This window comes from Mizuhopecten yessoensis, unplaced genomic scaffold (genome assembly GCF_002113885.1).
Source record: "Mizuhopecten yessoensis strain PY_sf001 unplaced genomic scaffold, ASM211388v2 scaffold2691, whole genome shotgun sequence".
Taxonomy (NCBI): Eukaryota; Metazoa; Mollusca; class Bivalvia; order Pectinida; family Pectinidae; genus Mizuhopecten; species Mizuhopecten yessoensis.
The window spans coordinates 59,946-78,508 of NW_018404672.1; the positions used below are offsets into that span (position 1 = coordinate 59,946).

The following is an 18,563-nucleotide window of genomic DNA, read 5'->3' on the forward strand; positions in this document are numbered from 1 at the left end:
GTCCGTAAACGGAACTACCCGCACGCGATCAGAACACATACGTTGCAGCTTTCTTACATCAACCGGAAGTGAGATGTTTTAGGTGTTTTGAATTTAATAAATGTTCATTAGTTTTTGTAAGATTAACTTACTTTGTTTATTATTTAGAGTGATTTAATATTTTTGTTATTACACTATTCGCTGTGTTAGATAAACAGATATTGATTAGTTCATTATTCGTTTATCCCGTTATTCCTACCTAACTAATAGGTCCACATAGCACCATCGGCCTCCCTCCTTTACCCGCGCTAACCTTGTAGGGTTTGACGCCGAATGAGCGAGAGGACCTATTTTACGGGTCGTATTATACAGTTAATAGTGGTAATACAGTTCTATCCTATTTTATATCCACCGTTTAAGCTTTGGACAGTCTAAAAACGGCGTACCGCTTCAGATTGTACATCGCCCCACGGTGGAACATATATATGTATCCATTTGTAGGTACTCATGTATACATATATATGAGCGGCTAGACATAAGATTGCTGTGGGGTGGCAGACTCGTCCTTAAACGGAACTACCCGCACGTGGTCAGAAAACATACGTTGCAGCTTTCTTACATCAACCGGAAGTGAGATGTTTTTAGGTGTTTTGAATTTAAAAAATGTTTATTAGTTTTTGTAAGATTAACTTGCTTTGTTTATTATTTAGAGTGAATGGATATTTTTGTTATTACACTATTCGCTGTGTTAGAGAAACAGATATTGATTATTAGTTCATTATTCGTTTATCCCGTTATTCCTACCTAACTAATAGGTCCGTATAGCACCATTGGCCTCCCTCCTTTACCCGCGCTAACCTTGTGGGGTTTGACGCCGAATGAGCGAGAGGACCTATTTTACGGGTCGTATTATACAGTTTATAGTGGTAATACAGTTCCATCCTATTTTATATCCACCGTATAAGCTTTGGACAGTCTAAAAACGGCGTACCGCTTCAGATTGTACATCGCCCCACGGTGGTACATATATATATATATTCATTTGTAGGTACTCATGAAAACATCTATATGAGCGGCTGGACATACGATTGCTGTGGGGTGGCAGACTTGTCCGTAAACGGAACTACCCGCACGCGATCAGAACACATACGTTGCAGCTTTCTTACATCAACCGGAAGTGAGATGTTTTAGGTGTTTTGAATTTAATAAATGTTCATTAGTTTTTGTAAGATTAACTTACTTTGTTTATTATTTAGAGTGATTTAATATTTTTGTTATTACACTATTCGCTGTGTTAGATAAACAGATATTGATTAGTTCATTATTCGTTTATCCCGTTATTCCTACCTAACTAATAGGTCCACATAGCACCATCGGCCTCCCTCCTTTACCCGCGCTAACCTTGTAGGGTTTGACGCCGAATGAGCGAGAGGACCTATTTTACGGGTCGTATTATACAGTTAATAGTGGTAATACAGTTCTATCCTATTTTATATCCACCGTTTAAGCTTTGGACAGTCTAAAAACGGCGTACCGCTTCAGATTGTACATCGCCCCACGGTGGAACATATATATATATATTCATTTGTAGGTACTCATGAAAACATATATATGAGCGGCTGGACATAAGATTGCTGTGGGGTGGCAGACTCGTCCTTAAACGGAACTACCCGCACGTGGTCAGAACACATACGTTGCAGCTTTCCTTTATCAGTCGGTGATTGGTTTGTTATATGGTTATTTTTCTATTGGGTTATCCTTTATATCAACTTATTTTTTGTTACCCTGCTTCCATCCCTTGTTTTATTAAAAGTGACTTTCCCACCTGCAGGACCGATGTATGAAATATATATTGCTATAAACGTTTTTCGCGAAGTCACTTTAGAGTTATTTCCCTTATTTTTTGGGCGTTAGGGGTGTATTATTTTGATATTGTTTGTAGGTTTATAGGATAGGTGATTTGGTATTTTTATGTTATTAGAATCTGCTACCTTTAGTTCTAAATGGTTATAGTATATTAAAAAGATTTTCTTCATTTTTAGGAATCTCATAAAAGAACTACCAAGGACTGATAAAATATATATTTTGAGATATATTTCATGTTTATATATAAAAAATGAAAATCTTATTAGGAGTTCCTTCCCCTTGACCAATGGTCTCAGGTCCACAACTCTAGATCCTGTTCAAATAGTCGATTTTGCTCAATTTTTTTATCAGGAATTTATGTATTAATCTCTCTGATTCTTTAGTTGCTAGGAGTTCAGAAATTGTCGTGATTTTGATCTTATTTTCGTTTAGTTCTTTTCTTAGTTCTTTCCTTTCTTCTTTATGTTTGTTACAGTGCCAAAAAACATGATCTATTGTTTCATTTTCCTTACAATTGGGACAGGTTGGAGATATATCCTTTTTCATAATACTGATGTTTCCGTTTAGTTTGGTTGTACCTAGTCTTAGTCTTGTTATTGTAACGTCTTCACTTTTACTATGGCCATACAGTTTGGTTTTTTTAATTGGTTCCTTTATTATAGTACGTAATACATTGTTTTGCCCTACCTCATTCCATGTTTTTATCAATTTATTGTCTATGGCTTTATTTATTAGAGAATATGCTTCTTCTTTAGATAAATTTACTTCTCACTGAATCGTTTCATGTTTTAGTGCCTTTTTGGCTAATTTTGTCAGAACTTGTGCTGCATGTGCTGGGTTTTCATCTATAATTACATATAAGGAGGTGTCATCTGCAAAAAGCTTAATATTAGATGAAACATTGTCAGTGATGTCACTTATATAAAGGAGAAATAGTAAAGGTCCCAAAACAGATCCCTGAGGTACCCCTGCATTTATACCCTTAAACTGTGAGTGATAACCTTCAGTGGTAACTCTTTGAAAGCTATCAGAGAGATAATTTTCAAACCATAAAAGTAAATTTCCATCAATTCCATACGTTTTAAGTTTATGTAAGAGACCTTTATGCCACACCCTATCAAAAGCTTTGCTAATATCACAAAAAATAAATCTGAGCTCCTTCCCCTGGTCCATATTGCTAACAATTTCATTATAAATAAATAGTAGTTGATTAACAGTAGAATCACCTGGTATAAAGCCAGACTGGTGCTTAGTTAAGATAGAATTTTCTATTAGATAGTTGTACAGATTTTTGAAGACAATTTTTTCCATTATTTTACTGAAACATAAGGTTATTGAGATTGGTCTATAATTTAAAACATCATTTGATGAACCCTTCCCTTTATATATAGCATTTATATTTGCTTGTTTCCATCTATTTGGTAATATTCCTATTCAAGTGTTTTATTAAATAAAAGACAGAGGGGTAATGCAAGAGAGTTACTCATTTTTTTTACAACTTTAGGGATTACACCATTAGGTGTTTATTTGACTTCAGTGACAACAGTACAGTTATATAGGTATCCAGTGTTTATTTGACCATAGTGACATCAACACAGTTATATAGGTATCCGGTGCTTATTTGACCTCAGTGACAACAGTACAGTTATATAGGTATCCAGTGCTTATTTTACCATAGTGACAACAGTACGGTTATATAGGTAACCTGTGTTTATTTGACAACAGTACAGTTATATAGGTATCCAGTGTTTATTTGACCTCAGTGACAACAGTACAGTTATATAGGTATCCAATATTTATTTGACCATAGTGACAACAGTACGGTTATATAGTTAGCCTGTGTTTATTTGACCATAGTGACAATAGTACAGTTATATAGGTATCCAGTGCTTATTTGACCATAGTGACAACAGTACAGTCATATAGGTATCCAGTGTCGATTTGATCATAGTGACAACAGTGCGGTTATATAGGTATCCAGTGTTTATTTGACCTCAGTGACAACAGTACAGTCATATAGGTATCCAGTGTCGATTTGATCATAGTGACAACAGTGCGGTTATATAGGTATCCAGTGTTTACTTGACCTCAGTGACAACAGTACAGTCATATAGGTATCCAGTGTCGATTTGATCATAGTGACAACAGTGCGGTTATATAGGTATCCAGTGTTTATTTGACCTCAGTGACAACAGTACAGTCATATAGGTATCCAGTGTCGATTTGATCATAGTGACAACAGTGCGGTTATATAGGTATCCAGTGTTTACTTGACCATAGTGACAACAGTACGGTTATATAGGTAACCTGTGTTTATTTGACAACAGTACAGTTATATAGGTATCCGGTGTTTATTTGACCATAGTGACAACAGTACAGTCATATAGGTATCCAGTGTCGATTTGATCATAGTGACAACAGTACAGTTATATAGGTATCCGGTGTTTATTTGACCATAGTGACAACAGTACAGTTATATAGGTATCCAATATTTATTTGACCATAGTGACAACAGTACGGTTATATAGGTAACCTGTGTTTATTTGACAACAGTACAGTTATATAGGAATCCGGTGTTTATTTGACCATAGTGACACCAGTACAGTTATATAGGTATCCAATATTTATTTGACCATAGTGACAACAGTACAGTCATATAGGTATCCAGTGTCGATTTGATCATAGTGACAACAGTACAGTTATATAGGTATCCGGTATTTATTTGACCAAAGTGACAAAAGTACAGTTATATAGGTATAAGAAAAATGTTCCAAGGGAAGTAAAATATTGACTCTTTTTGTAAGTCCATAAATATTTAATATATAAATATAATTAAACTGTATGAATCTGCGTACTGGTAAACAAAATGTATAATTTTGATAACAAAATATGTTATTGCAAATGCGTTCAATAATTGTAATAAATCGTCGACATACAAGGACTTTTAGCAATGTTGGCTGTTTATTGGATATTTTATATATAATAAAAACCTTCACGTCCCGTCAAACATCATTACATGTATTTCGTCCAAGTAAATATTGTTATTTCATCCCGTTTAAATTATTGTCGTTTATCCTAAGTGCGATAGCGACATTCTTTTCTCGGCGAAATAACGAAACAAAAATAACTTGTTACATATTTCCCTAAGATCTCTTGAAAGAAAGTGATGATACACGTTATCAATAAAATTATGATTTTGTTTTCATTAGCTCATAATCGTTATAACAACGCGACATAACGAAAAACTGATAATCGTCTTTCCACTTCGATATAAATATAATCTTTGTCCTTTCAAATAACACAGCCAAATAACGATAACAATAGAGGGGGAAAACACAAAGATTATCGTAAAAATGCTAAAATTGTCTGAGAAATATCCAAGTAAACTAATGACAGAAGGGCAGTCTTGTTGCGCAATGCGCAGCGTACTCGCTTGCGTTAAGACAGCCAGTGTCTGATTCCCCGACCATACATAACGGTATTTGGTCACAGGCCCGACCACGCAAGTTTTTTTCTTAAGACCCATTTTCGCACAACCCTCCATGCCAACAAAAGTGATTAATATATTTTATTAAATGGAGAATTCCTGATATTTCACTGGTTAAAATGTGATAAATGTTGATAAACTTGTTTCATATGTGTACTTTGTATGTTTAACATGTAAATATATATGTGACACATTTGAAAACAACTTAAGAATGTATACATAATACTTCATATACTGAAGGGAGATAACTCTGGTAGATATTGCATAATCTGTAAGATAAAATACTGGTATAATGGTATCAGGAAGTGGGGCAGAATATCCGGTTGAATGAATTACTAGTGTGTAACCTTCAAGTGGATGTCGTATAACAATTGTGTCCCTTGGTTGGTTAGCATCCTGATGATTTCGGGATTACTACAGCATTCCCGCCGGTTTAAAACAAAATACTTCATCACTTTTGTCCTTTTGGAGAAAATGAGTCACTCCGCTTGTATCCCTTTGTATTGTCTTGGTTGGAGAAGAAGATGAATTTATAGTCATTATGTTTTTTTAACGATTGGATCTTTGTATCCTGTTAGACTGCGTTTAGCTTTTCCATTCGAAATCATCAGCATTTCCGTTTCCGGTTTTGCAGTAACAGTTTCCTCGTTGTCATATTGACTCCAATCAGTGCGTTTGGCTATGATTAACATTGCTATGTGCATCAAAAGTGTTACGAACTTTATAGCAAGCTCAATCACGTGACGTTTCAGTTTAAAGTCTTCAATATCGTACATTGAGCATGCGCCTTGACCGCGACAGGAAGAATTCCAAGTTAAACAGGAAGTGTCGATGACCATGCCCATAACAATTGGCCCCGGACACCAACCTGAAAACAAAAACACGGGCGGTTATCATAAGGTGTTACTATTGTCCAGTATAGTAACAATAAAATACACGAAAGTGTGCCGATATGTATAAATATTCCGCATTAGCTCCGCAAAGTACTCTACCATGCACAGGGGACATTTCGTGAGATTAAAATTCCATTTGGTCAGGGTGAACACTATTGTGACGTCATCGACCCTATTGTGACAATACTGACTTTTCTGACCTATTTTAGTTTCATTTATTGGTGTTTATACGCTTTCGGTTTAATTTATTACAATGTAAAACATGTATATACACACAATAGAGTTTACAATTTAATGTATGTGATTTGGTTTGTTTGTGTCTTACGTCCTATTAACAGCTATGGTAAATTAAGGACGTGCCAGGTTTTGGTGGTGGAGGAAAACCGGAGTTCCCGGAGAAAAGCCATCGACCTACGGTCAGTACCTGGCGACTTCTCCACGTGCACGTATGTATCCAACCCGCGAACCAAAGGTGGAGGGCTAGCGGTAGCAAAATGTCAGACGCGTTTACCACTTGGCCACCGCGGCCTCCTTTACTATATGTAAATATATATTTTGGAAATGGACACGAGCTGCATTACCGAGTAGGGTCTGAAGAAAGGTAGAAAACCCTACAGCCAGCGACTTCTGTTTATCCGTGACGCATCTGCAATAAAAAGAAAATTATTAAAAGAAAATTGAAAAATTTATAACATAAAGAGGTATTTAATCTGTTGTTTTTTTGGTTTTTTTTGTGTAGATTACATAAAAATATACAATAACGTTTCCAAAGTGTCGAAAGTTTGCCTGCTACATTTTTTTTTATAAATTTCCAACATTGCAGCTTATTTTCTTCTTAAAGCGACATGTGCTGACATCGTTTTCAATCTTTAATTTAATATTTCAATACATTGTTTACATTTTAGTAAATTGATTTCGTTTGGAAAAAAGCAATTGGATTAATAACAAAACTCTGAGATGTAAAAGTAAAAATCACCATTCCTGGAATACCTAAGATATTACAACAAACAGACCCTTTTTACCACGCCCACGAGGCGTCTGCAATACAACCGACATCTAACGAAGGGACCAAGTGATCCGTTTGGAAAGAAACTAACCAGCGTACTTTGCCAGCTAACAAATCAGGTCGACCAATTAAACATTTTAGTTTTAAATTTACGTTCATAATATAATACATACAGTGTGTTTCGATATTACTATCATTCATATTTAGTTTCGTACTTTAGTTTAGTTAGAACTCCCGTTGCCAAATTTTAGTTTTTAATGTAATTGTGTAATTTTGTATATAACTGAGGTTCGTAGTCAATCTTTGGTTTTTAAATTTCAGTTATTTGTTAAGATTTTAGTTTCGTATTTTAGTACGATACCTGATGCTGAATATAATGCTTGGCATGGCTGCCATTGCTGCGACGAGGCCACCAAAAAACGTCACGGCCACATAAGGTATCAGCATATTACAGTCTGTAGGACACAGACCAGGAGATGCTGTCCCGTTTACTCCGACACATCCACATCCAACAAACGTCTACAATTTGTTATTTCAACATTTCAATAATATTTTTAATAATATACACAAAAAAACAAAACATAGCGCTATATACAATTTGTAAAATAACTATTAAGGCGCTTTACGGCACATGAGTTATAGTATTTCTACAGTGACAGCTATAAGTATTCCGTCTTTGCGTATTGCAGAGTTATCTTCTCTTGAGAGCAGGTATTGATTGTTACGTCATTGGTTTGTGTGAGAAAATTACGTCGTTTTCTCAAAAATTGATGACGTTACTCTCACAAACAAATGACGTAACAATCAATACCTGCTCTCAAGAGAAGATAACTCTGCAATACGCAAAGACGGAATAGAAGATAGAAATACATACAAATCAGCATTATACATTAAGTAGACAAATATCTCAATATGCATGAATGAATATATAAAGGTGTTGTGTACATGACGTCTGTGCAAAGAGCCTAAAATGCAGACGTGAAGAGGTGCGTCTTTATATCCTTCTTGAATTTAGCCAGGGTTTTTGACTTTCTAAAAGCAGATGGTAAGCTATTCTACAACGCGGCCAAAACCTGCCCAAAGCACCGGTTTCCATAGGTCTAAGAACGAAATTAGTTTAGTTTTATTAGTTTAAACATATTTATTGCCAAAATAAGACAAGGGATTAGGCACAAGCTATACCAACTTATCAACGCCTTCTCTCAATATACATTTGAAATGACATTACAATTATGACAATAAATATATACAATTGTTATTACAATTTGAACTCAAAATCTCTTGCTGGATTTAATAAACGAAATTTCGGGACACACAACAATGATTCACCATAAAAAAGTCGGTTTTGTTTAATATGACACATACAACAAACATAAACAAAAAAGAACGATTATAACGGCTGTTCCGCTCAAAACTATCCCAAAAACACTTACACTTCCAAATGTTACAGCATAAACAATATTGTTATTTTACTGAAAACATATCCGTTACCATAATTTCAACATACGAATGGCTGTTTTTATTCATTACAACCCATCGAACACCACAAATACCATCACCGCTTAAAAGTGTTTTTCCTTTTTCCAAGAAACTCTCGATATTATTTTCACAGCAGGAGTTTTTTTCCATGTTGAGTTCGTGCCTATTTTATCAATGAGATTTACCTGCCCTTGCTGATCAGAACACCCGGCGTGGCACGGCGAAAAGTAATTCCGTCCGTCTGATCCGCAGGCTGGAAAATAATCCCCGTCATCGCAAAGACAACTGTCTGTACAATCCGCAAAGTCATTGGAACTATTTCTAGAAAAAAGGTTAAAGCATAAACAAAATGCACTACAATAAAATTCAAAACGATGTATTATATATTGTTAATTATCCGTTTACTTGAAGTCGAACCAGCTCGACGGCAATTGCTGAATGCGTGACCTGACCCCAAAGGGACCAAACGACACCCAAATTATCTCCATACACCTCAGTTTGGGTTCAAATATAGCTGTAACAAATTCTCGGGTCTCTGTGTGGCCTCACCGACAATATTAGAACTAGGCCCATTTCCCGTACCCGGTTCAACCGGTTTGCCCGTTTTTAAATGTGACATTTCCGGGTATAAGTCCTTGTTGACCTGAATGAGATCTGATTTCAAAATGCTCCAGTCAGCCTTCCCTTGATTCACATTACATTATTAAATGTAGCAAGTTTGATGAATGCATCAGACAAAGCAAACACGTTATGCTCCAGAAAAAAAAACTGTTTCAAAAATAAATAACGGGCAATGACGTTGCCAACAGTGCACGTAAATTCTTGAAACTCGAGTTCGTTTCAGCTATGTCTGTATGGAATATTTGCAGCACGTTTCACCAAGAAACATTCATTAATAAAGGTAGGAGTGACAACAATGAAAGGTTCAGGAGGGCACGACCAATAGCGCTGGATTATATCGTAACACGACTCGTTGTCGTTAGACGTAAACAATGAATACAAAATACTCTTTTCCCCAAATCTTGAATATGTATCTTACCCTACTGTGTTGAATCCTACAATCTCGGGATTATAACATCCAAAACTGTATCCAAATATCGGGAGCAAAACGGCGAAGGACGAGATTCCCAAAATGAGCTTGGCACAAGCGATTGGGGATAATTTGAATTTGGATACGACACATCCTCCCAAGAAGCTGCCAAGTGCTGCCGCGAATACACCAATCATGCCTGAAAAATATGGAAAGAGGCATATTTACCATTTTCAGAACAGATGTTCAGCATTTCAGTATACTTCAGTTTAAATGGTATCAATATCGTAAACGCGATCTGTGAACCAATCCGATTCGTCCTTCAAGGATTGGTTTTCTTTACCCAGTGGAAAGTGAAACATTGAAATTGTTGTCATCAAGAAACGAGGGTTTTCAATACAAATGTAATCCCCAAAGCACATGATAGATCTCATCTGATTCAATAAATCGATATCAGTGAAAAGGTAACTGAAGTTCTTGATTATCTTGTATTCATGTTGAAATGTTTTTTCCAACCACTGGTGTACTCATACCAAGCCTGTACGACGATGGTCAGCAAAAAGACTTTCTCGAAAAAAAGCATTTTCAGGAACGTTTCTTTTAATGGTTCGGTAGGTAAAAAGAAGAGAATATCTTTCATTGTATTGAGAAAAAAATAGAAGTTTAAAGACAATTTGTCTGGTCTACCAAGCTAAGAAAGTGCCGCAGGAACATCAATTTTGTTGGCTCATTAAGTGAATGGAACTTTGAGAATATCTTGCACAGTATAGGAAGTATAAAAAAATGTGAACAAAAGTACTACTCACCCATAACGAGGTTCGCAAACCAGGCAGGAATCTGGAACTGTGTTTCCAAGTACTTCGGTTGGAACGCTAAGGTACCCCCGACTGAAAACAACGTTAGACAGCTCGCCAACACCACCAACATATACAGTCGGTTCGTTACCAGCTTCCAAAGTCCTTTCAGGATTTCTGTAACATAGGAAACAACCGAATCATCTCCCTTATTTGTGCTCTTCAGTTTATACAGGAAACGGTGTTGTTCCAATTCATTTCTATCCTCTGTAATGAGAACGAAATCAAGATGGCGGTGAATAACTTCTCATATATCGTATTTCACTGCGATAATTTTTGGGCTACATCTTATTTCAAAAATATGAATCCGTTATTTTTCTATTTCTAGGCATACAATAGTTTTCTACAACAATTTTTCAACTTATGTCAATCACTCTTGGTGGCCCGGATGGAAGCGCGCAAGGGTCTTGATGGAAACCAGAGAACCCGCAGACAGACAGTCCCGTGATCTATACCTTTTTTCGAGTCGGATCGGGGAGTCGAACCCCGGTCGTTTTGGTTGAATGGCGAGTGCTTCGCCACCTGACCAACAATTTTCTAGGCATATTAGTTACCTTTCGTGTTTTCAAGTAAGCCAGATTTCCCGTCAGCATGATCCGCTGGCCTCGGTTTGAGCCTGCGCGGAAAAAAGAAAACTGGAATACCGGCCAGAATAGCAAGAAATCCAAAAAGGAGGAATCCCAACCACCACGCCCCCACCCAGCGCGGGTCCCGAGGATTGATAGAGACTTCTGTAAAAAATAATCATGACAAAGCTCATCGAAGGCATAAATTATAAGGTAAAAGTGGAGTAGAGAAAAATGGCCACGAGCACTGTAAAATACATGTACGTGCACATTGTACAGAATGTAATTTTCGGTACATGAAACAATAAGCAAAGGCAGTATATTTTTATTTTATTTTACCTTCGAGTGAAATGTAGATTTGAGTAAAGAAACCACCGAGTCCAAATGCTATAGCTGGTCCAAAAATGGATAGCGCCATTATCGCACCTGTAGGAGAGTAAGATAAAATATGAATTACTACATGTTCGCCTATGAGATATTGGATTCTAAGAACTTGATAAAACTGGTATATTTTTTCACAATGTGTCAAAAGTGATATCGGGCAAAATATAAAGAGATATCACTTTGGATATTGACCAATCAGAACGGTGCTTTCTATTTCATGCAGCCTGTAAAAACTGGATTGCCTGCCGTATATTGTTTTACCCTCCGCAAGGCTTCTCGTCGAACATACCAATCGGCAATCCGTTGGAGACTCCGTCTCGCTCCATCATAACGGAACTCCTAGGGTGACTTATTCCTCGCACACTAATAATGTAGCTTAGCGGAGTCACCAGAGGTTTGCCGATCGCGAGGAACGAGCCATCCGAGGAGTTCCGAATGTCGAAAATTAAATTTAGACTCTTGTGTCCTCTCTAACAAGAAGCACACGCTTCAGTTAAGATGCAGACAAAGCGAAGAGAGAATAATTCTATTATTCAATTTGTGATTGTATTGGTGCATCATTTATTGCACAGTTGAGAGTTTATGTAAGTAAATCCTAACATTTTATAGAATAACCAGTAGAATAACGTTGAGTAGCCCGTCGAAAATTGGGATCCAGCCCTCTTGTCAAACGTGAAGTCATAAGAATACTGCACCATAGACAAAGCTTCTACTTTTCGCACATTTTTGATGTAGAGGCATTTTCGTCGTTGCATGATCTCTAAAGTTAGCTAGAACATATCAAAACATCAAGTGATATACCATATATACTAGTATATATCATCCGGAACACCTCGGCCGTATCGTTCATTGATGAAAAGAACTGTAATCGGGTCGAGGTGTTCCAAATGTACCATAAATATGCTTCACTCGTTTGGAAGATATACCGATATTTGCCCTTCCGCTTCACACTCGTGAATAATATCGGTATTTTTGCCATATTCGTAAATTATCATATGGTGTTCAACGGAAATGTTATCTTTAGTTATAGGCAGTTGGTACATGTAGCTTTGGAGAGGAGGTCACAATAAACAGTATATATATGTTTGCGGTGGTCGTTTAGGAAGGTTATCATTTACTTAGTTATAGACAGGGGAACAGTGTAGATATATTTATTGTAGAAACATATTTTATTCCGATTTAAAAAAAAGATTGGATCTTATATACAGATGGCCGTTATAGGCAGGTTTGACAAGAATACCCAGGTGATAGCTTCAGGCAAACAGTCGGTATAGACAAGTTATGTTGCAGTTATTTACAGTGAGCGGTAGCTACAGAGAGGTTCAATTGTACACAGGTAGTCCTACAGACAGGTTTCATTGTATAATTTTATCGCTTTGGCCGGACATTTTAGGAAAACACATTTATCATCTATATACTACTTTATACCACTTACCGGTAGCATGATACATTTATTATCATTGGTTGTCAGTATGAGAAGAAGTTGAGAACGACTTGAGAACAACTTCAGACGAACTTGAGAACGGATTTTCCCATTCCCCAGCACTTGGTAATAATAGAATCTCTCACCCCCTTGGGGTGATATAGGGGAATCTCAACCCAAGGGGGAAGATTCTTAAGTTGCCAAACACGAGGCTTTGCCGAGTGTTTGGCAACTTAAGAATCTTTCCTGAGGGTGGAGACCCCCTATCTCTCCAACAAGGGGGTAAATGATTCTTTTTCTCTTACCATGGTCCCCCATTGTGTATCATATTAATTTAAATTACATGCTAAATTCAGGGTTGACGTGACGTTGATGGATTGTTGACGTGACGTCATTGTATTGTTGAAGTGACGTCATACCATTGTTATGAATAGGGGAATCCCCCCGTTTCAACCCTAAGGTGAGACTAATATAATAGTTCACCCCCTTGGTAAGCTTACCCCGAGGGTTGAGATCACCCTGTCTCACTCCCAATGGGGTGAATGATTATTTTTCTCTTACCCTTTTTACCCTCTTATGTATTTTATACAGACGTTACATCAATGCAAGACACTGTTGATGTGATGCGGCTGAATTGTCGACGTGACGTCATTGTATTGTTGACTTTACGTCATGGTATTGTTGCTATGACGTCATACAATTGTTGAGAACGTGCAAAGAACACGTGTAGCTTGTCTCAACCCTAGGGTGAGATAAGAAAATCTCACATCGGTAAAATGGTGGATATCCCTGTCCAGGGTAAGAGAAAAGGAAATCTCACACCGATAAACGTTAGGATACACCTGTCCAGGGTTAGAGAACGTATTTTCTCAAAAAAGATGGTCTGCTCGCTCCAGATGACGACCGAAACCGGAAATAGTGTCCAAACAAAAGTGATCCGCGTAAGAAAATAGTCAGAAAAACAAACATATCGATAAATACAACGTTACGGGGAAAAAAATGTGAGAATAACAACACCATTTCAGGTGTAAATGTGCAAATGGATAAGCCAATGTCGATAGGATTGTTTAAATTTATTTTTTTCTACGTACTGTTAAGGTTCATTGTATTCCTCCGTGCAAAACTTCTATTTGTTTACGTTTGTCACAGGCGATCGTTGATCATTGAGCTTAGAAGTCATTTGGAACACATGGTATTAAGTTGAATTATTTAAATGGTGAAATATATAAGGTAGTAGTATATAGATGATAAATAGTTTATCATACAGTATTTTCAGTGTTTGTCGTTCGAACAATTCTCTTATCGCTCGCACGCAGATAAAATCTCGAATCCACCTGCGGTGGCCTCTCGATTTTATCCACGTGCTCGCAATGAGAAAATTGTTCTCACGACAACCCCTGAAAATACAGTGTGATGATCTACAATTATTAACGTTATTCGAAGCGCAATGGCTGGTTTTTCACAGCATACTCATAATAAATTGAAATTCTTACCCAGATACATTCCGGTGCTAGTTTTCTTCACGTTGTCATCGATGTAACACGTCACAAATGGTTGCCTTGGAGATTTAGCGAAACCCTGAAGAAACATTCCAATGGCAAGAATAGTTAAGGCTACCGGCGTGAAGTTTGTCGGGGCCCCGACTTTTATCTCAGCATTAGATACGTCAACATGTAAACAGTCTTCTTTGCCTGCGCCGTCACAGAGTTGTCCCCCTTTAGTGAACGTAGTTAACGAGTCATTTACATACACATTTTGACCTTCACCTATATCTTGACCTTTTAAAAGTCCTTGACCTTCGGTCATGAACGTTGGCGAAAGAAAATATGCCAACGAACATAGAATTCCAGACACACCGAACACAATGGTGGCTATTGACAAAACTCTTGGTATATGAACTCTCCTGGCGTTGTGACTGACGAATATGGTTGTTAATAGAAACCCAATGTCATTGCAACTCATGAGAAATCCACTTTGCGAACTTGAGAATCCAAAATATTTCTCCATGGTAGTAATCTGTGAATTCACATACATGGAAATTGTGGACGAAAAAAGTCCTGCCAAGCTGTAAAACGCCGTGAAACAAATAATGTTACCGCAACGTTTCATAAATCTTGGTTTACAGGCACCAACGCCACATTGAGTATCCGGGTCCTCTGGCAGAGCTTTCATTTCCGCTCGCATCACGTCTTTCCGGTCTACAGGGGAGATAAATCTGTTCGACTCCTCCATTGTATTTAGCGGTCAAAAAACTTGCAGACTACATATGCTTGATTATCTGAAAATAACAAAGCGAAACTTAATGCTTACAGCTCCTCCCATAAAGATAATGCACGAGTTACCTTTCCTTTCATTAAACTTAATATGGCTCAGGCATGGCCTGGAGAGAGCGAAGCTCGTATTGTACAATTGTTTCAATAGTATAGTATAATATTATTGAATCATAACATTACCCATTTTAATACATACAAAATGTACATGTACTTGTTTTTTTTATGATATACTTGACTCTGTTGCTGGGCAAAATCATTCATCCTTGTACTTATGTGTGCTCTGTTTTAGAATGATCCACATTCACACTACACTAATATGACGCATCACATGTTAGTTTGAAGTTGACGGGTTTGTATTATACGGTACTACTATATAGCTAGACTATATTGATAGTAATAGTATCCTCATTTGGTTCTTGTTAATCCAAGAATATAAGTATATACTCTACTCATGGCTGTTCATAATAATATGTATCATTATTTTTATTCAAAAGAAACAAATGCCATTTGAAAAAAAATCATGGAGTAAAAATGATAATGTGAGTTGTAAGCAGAATGTTTAAACAATTGGTTTGAGCTGATATGCCAATCCATGAAGGATGTATCTGTTTTAAATTAAATATGTTTAGCATGTTAGACACAGAAGGTTAGAGACTGTCACGTCTCCTACCACTATAAGTATAAAAAGAAGATTTTAAATTTTTCTTTTTAATAATTTCGATTATCCACGTGAAATGATGAAATCTAATGTTTGTACTGATTATATACCTTAGAAATTACAAGTATCTACATCAGGAGATTCCTCCTCTTCATCATCGCTGTTGTCATAAAGTTTTTGTAGATACCTAGAGATAGATTGGCATATCAGCTAAAACCATTTGTTTGCAAGTGAAGTTTCTGGATGGACACCATCGTATAACTTTGTGTAACCATACTTTGAGTAATTATTTTTTGCGATTTTGATCATGTTTTCCTCGATGTTTGAAGAAATTATGTGTCATTGTCTTTGTTAAATTTGAGGGTCAAAGATTTTGTGTTGTATTCTGTGATGATTGTGTTAACTTGATGGAATTGATGTTAGATTTATGATGGACTTGTAATTCTCGAGTCAATATTGGTGATAAATGTGGTTAAATAAAAACAAATGCCATCACCAGTTACATCATATGCGGAATAGTTTTAATTTTGATTAGAAATGGTTGCTGACGGTCGCATATTATGCAATCTGTTAACAAAAATAAAAGTGGTGAAAATTTAATGTTTCTAATTCTCTTCTTTACTGATATTCCTAAAGCAGAGCAAACTAATGTGTTCACTTCAATGTCGAATCAAAATGCTGTAATGATTTACACAGGTTAACGAAAGTGTACAAACTGTCAAGCGTTTAAAGTTTATATTAATCTAGGTATCAATCAAGATATTTTACTCTACAAAACTGTACAGATAATGTTTGTCTTTTTTAAGTAATTGTTAATTTTGTTGCATTAGATGAAACTAGATTCAATCTATTGTACACGCAGATCTAGCATTGAAATTCCACAAGTTGACGTTCTACAGTAAATGCAAATACAAGAGTAGAGATACTGAAAAATCCACAATTTGACCCCTTTTAAAACACCTTACGTTTTCCCTTGTTTCATCATGTGTTCACTGGAGCAGACGACCCGTGACCTTTGACCTAGTAAATGATCTGACCTTTTATATATCCACTGAAAATCAAGCGTACATGTACTCGTCATTGACCCTGCTTCGTCCATACTCGGGTATTTACGTCCTAGTGGGAATGGCCCTCGTGTGTTACGATCGATTATCAATATTTAGATGGAAAATGTGTATGTTTAGAAAGTTGTCAGTATCAAATTATCTATTTCTTTCCTAAATTTAAGCTAATCGAATCGACGGTAATACAGTTTGTCAACTAATCACATTCTTACGCACTCTTCGACGCCATATGCTTGTGACATTCATGTAAGCTTTTTGATGACCCTGCCGATCATTTGTATTTTAGATATAAAGGGAAAGAAATCGCGAAAATAAACACATCCAGTGTAATTAATATGGTCAATATTTTTTGAAAGGATCGTTGTTCCTGCTACGTAAGATGTCGCTCTATTATTCGATTAGGCATATTCACGGGCTCCATGAACCGGAAGAGGTCACCGGAAGTACGAAAAGTGTCTAGGCTGTAGCTTTACGATTCAGTGATGGAATCAGTTTGGTTGGATCAAATCTATTTACACGCACATGTTACCGGTAAAGAGCTCCGTTCGGGTGCATACGTCACCCGAGAGCTTCGCTCTTATAATTTGTGTTATAATTATCCACATTAAGGTACGGTACGTACCTGCACGCCGAAGATCAACCTGTCTAGTTCCGCTACACAAATAACATCTTTCACTTTTCACCCAAGATCTTTTGTGGGCGTGGAATGTTTACAACTTTGTAGACGAAAACATCACAGCTTATATAAGGGGGTCAGTTTCTGGGACATCTCCGCGGTAATATTTACAGCCTGTACATCGACACGAGGTCACCTTAAGCTCGAGATTAGAGGTTGTTTCTCATGGCTGTTCACATAGCTGGTATCTACCCCACTCTGACATAATCCACTGTTATCATAACACAACTTACTTATATATGTAGACTGTGTGTACGGTCTATTATTCCGTAATTGTGGACTTAAAGGATCCCGTACCAAAAACTATAACTAAGAGCCTGTCCGTTTATGCGGAACAACCGGTTTGTCTGTTTTTTCAATGTAACATTTTCGAATTTAATCCTGGCGGACATGCATATGTTTATGCAGGCCTTGCAGCAGCATCAGATAACTGGGTCTGACCTTATTACATTAACGAACAACTCTGGTCCGACTTATATGGAAAATGAGATAATCACTGATATATATAATATATATATATATATATATATATATAGTAGATAATAAATAAATGAGTCCTTGCGAAGGAAAATATAGAATAAAAACAAATTTTTCAGATCGTCCGCTGGTATATATATATACAAGTCTTACGCGTATAACTTCACGTCTTATACGTATATCGACACGTCTTACACGTACATCGACACGTCTTACATGTACACGTATATCTACACGTCTTACACGTACATCGACACGTCTTACATGTACACGTATATCTACACGTCTTACACGTATATCTACACGTCTTATATGTATATCTTCACGTCTGATACGTATATCTACACGTCTTACACGTATATCTACACGTCTTATATGTATATCTTCACGTCTGATACGTATATCTACACGTCTTACACGTATATCTACACGTCTTATATGTATATCT

At 36.8% G+C, this 18,563-nt stretch overlaps 1 protein-coding gene across 4 annotated transcripts in view; it reads right to left on the reverse strand.

The window, feature by feature from the left end:
• Positions 1 to 4,691: 4,691 nt before the first annotated feature.
• Positions 4,692 to 18,563, reverse strand: part of LOC110446405 (solute carrier organic anion transporter family member 2A1-like) — a 21,884-nt gene continuing 8,012 nt past the window's right edge. For 3 of the 4 annotated variants that reach the window (XM_021491538.1, XM_021491537.1, XM_021491540.1), the window contains exons 2-10: positions 14,461 to 15,245; positions 11,500 to 11,586; positions 11,149 to 11,325; positions 10,547 to 10,711; positions 9,750 to 9,939; positions 8,896 to 9,031; positions 7,593 to 7,750; positions 6,807 to 6,871; positions 4,692 to 6,200 (exon numbers count right to left, since the gene is read on the reverse strand). In XM_021491538.1, coding sequence (XP_021347213.1) covers positions 5,872 to 6,200; positions 6,807 to 6,871; positions 7,593 to 7,750; positions 8,896 to 9,031; positions 9,750 to 9,939; positions 10,547 to 10,711; positions 11,149 to 11,325; positions 11,500 to 11,586; positions 14,461 to 15,199 — 2,046 coding nt within the window. In that variant the 5' untranslated portion in view covers positions 15,200 to 15,245 and the 3' untranslated portion in view covers positions 4,692 to 5,871. Of the gene's footprint in view, positions 6,201 to 6,806; positions 6,872 to 7,592; positions 7,751 to 8,895; positions 9,032 to 9,749; positions 9,940 to 10,546; positions 10,712 to 11,148; positions 11,326 to 11,499; positions 11,587 to 14,460; positions 15,246 to 17,584; positions 17,773 to 18,563 lie in introns of those variants that run through there. The other variant, XM_021491539.1, reaches the window with a different exon arrangement.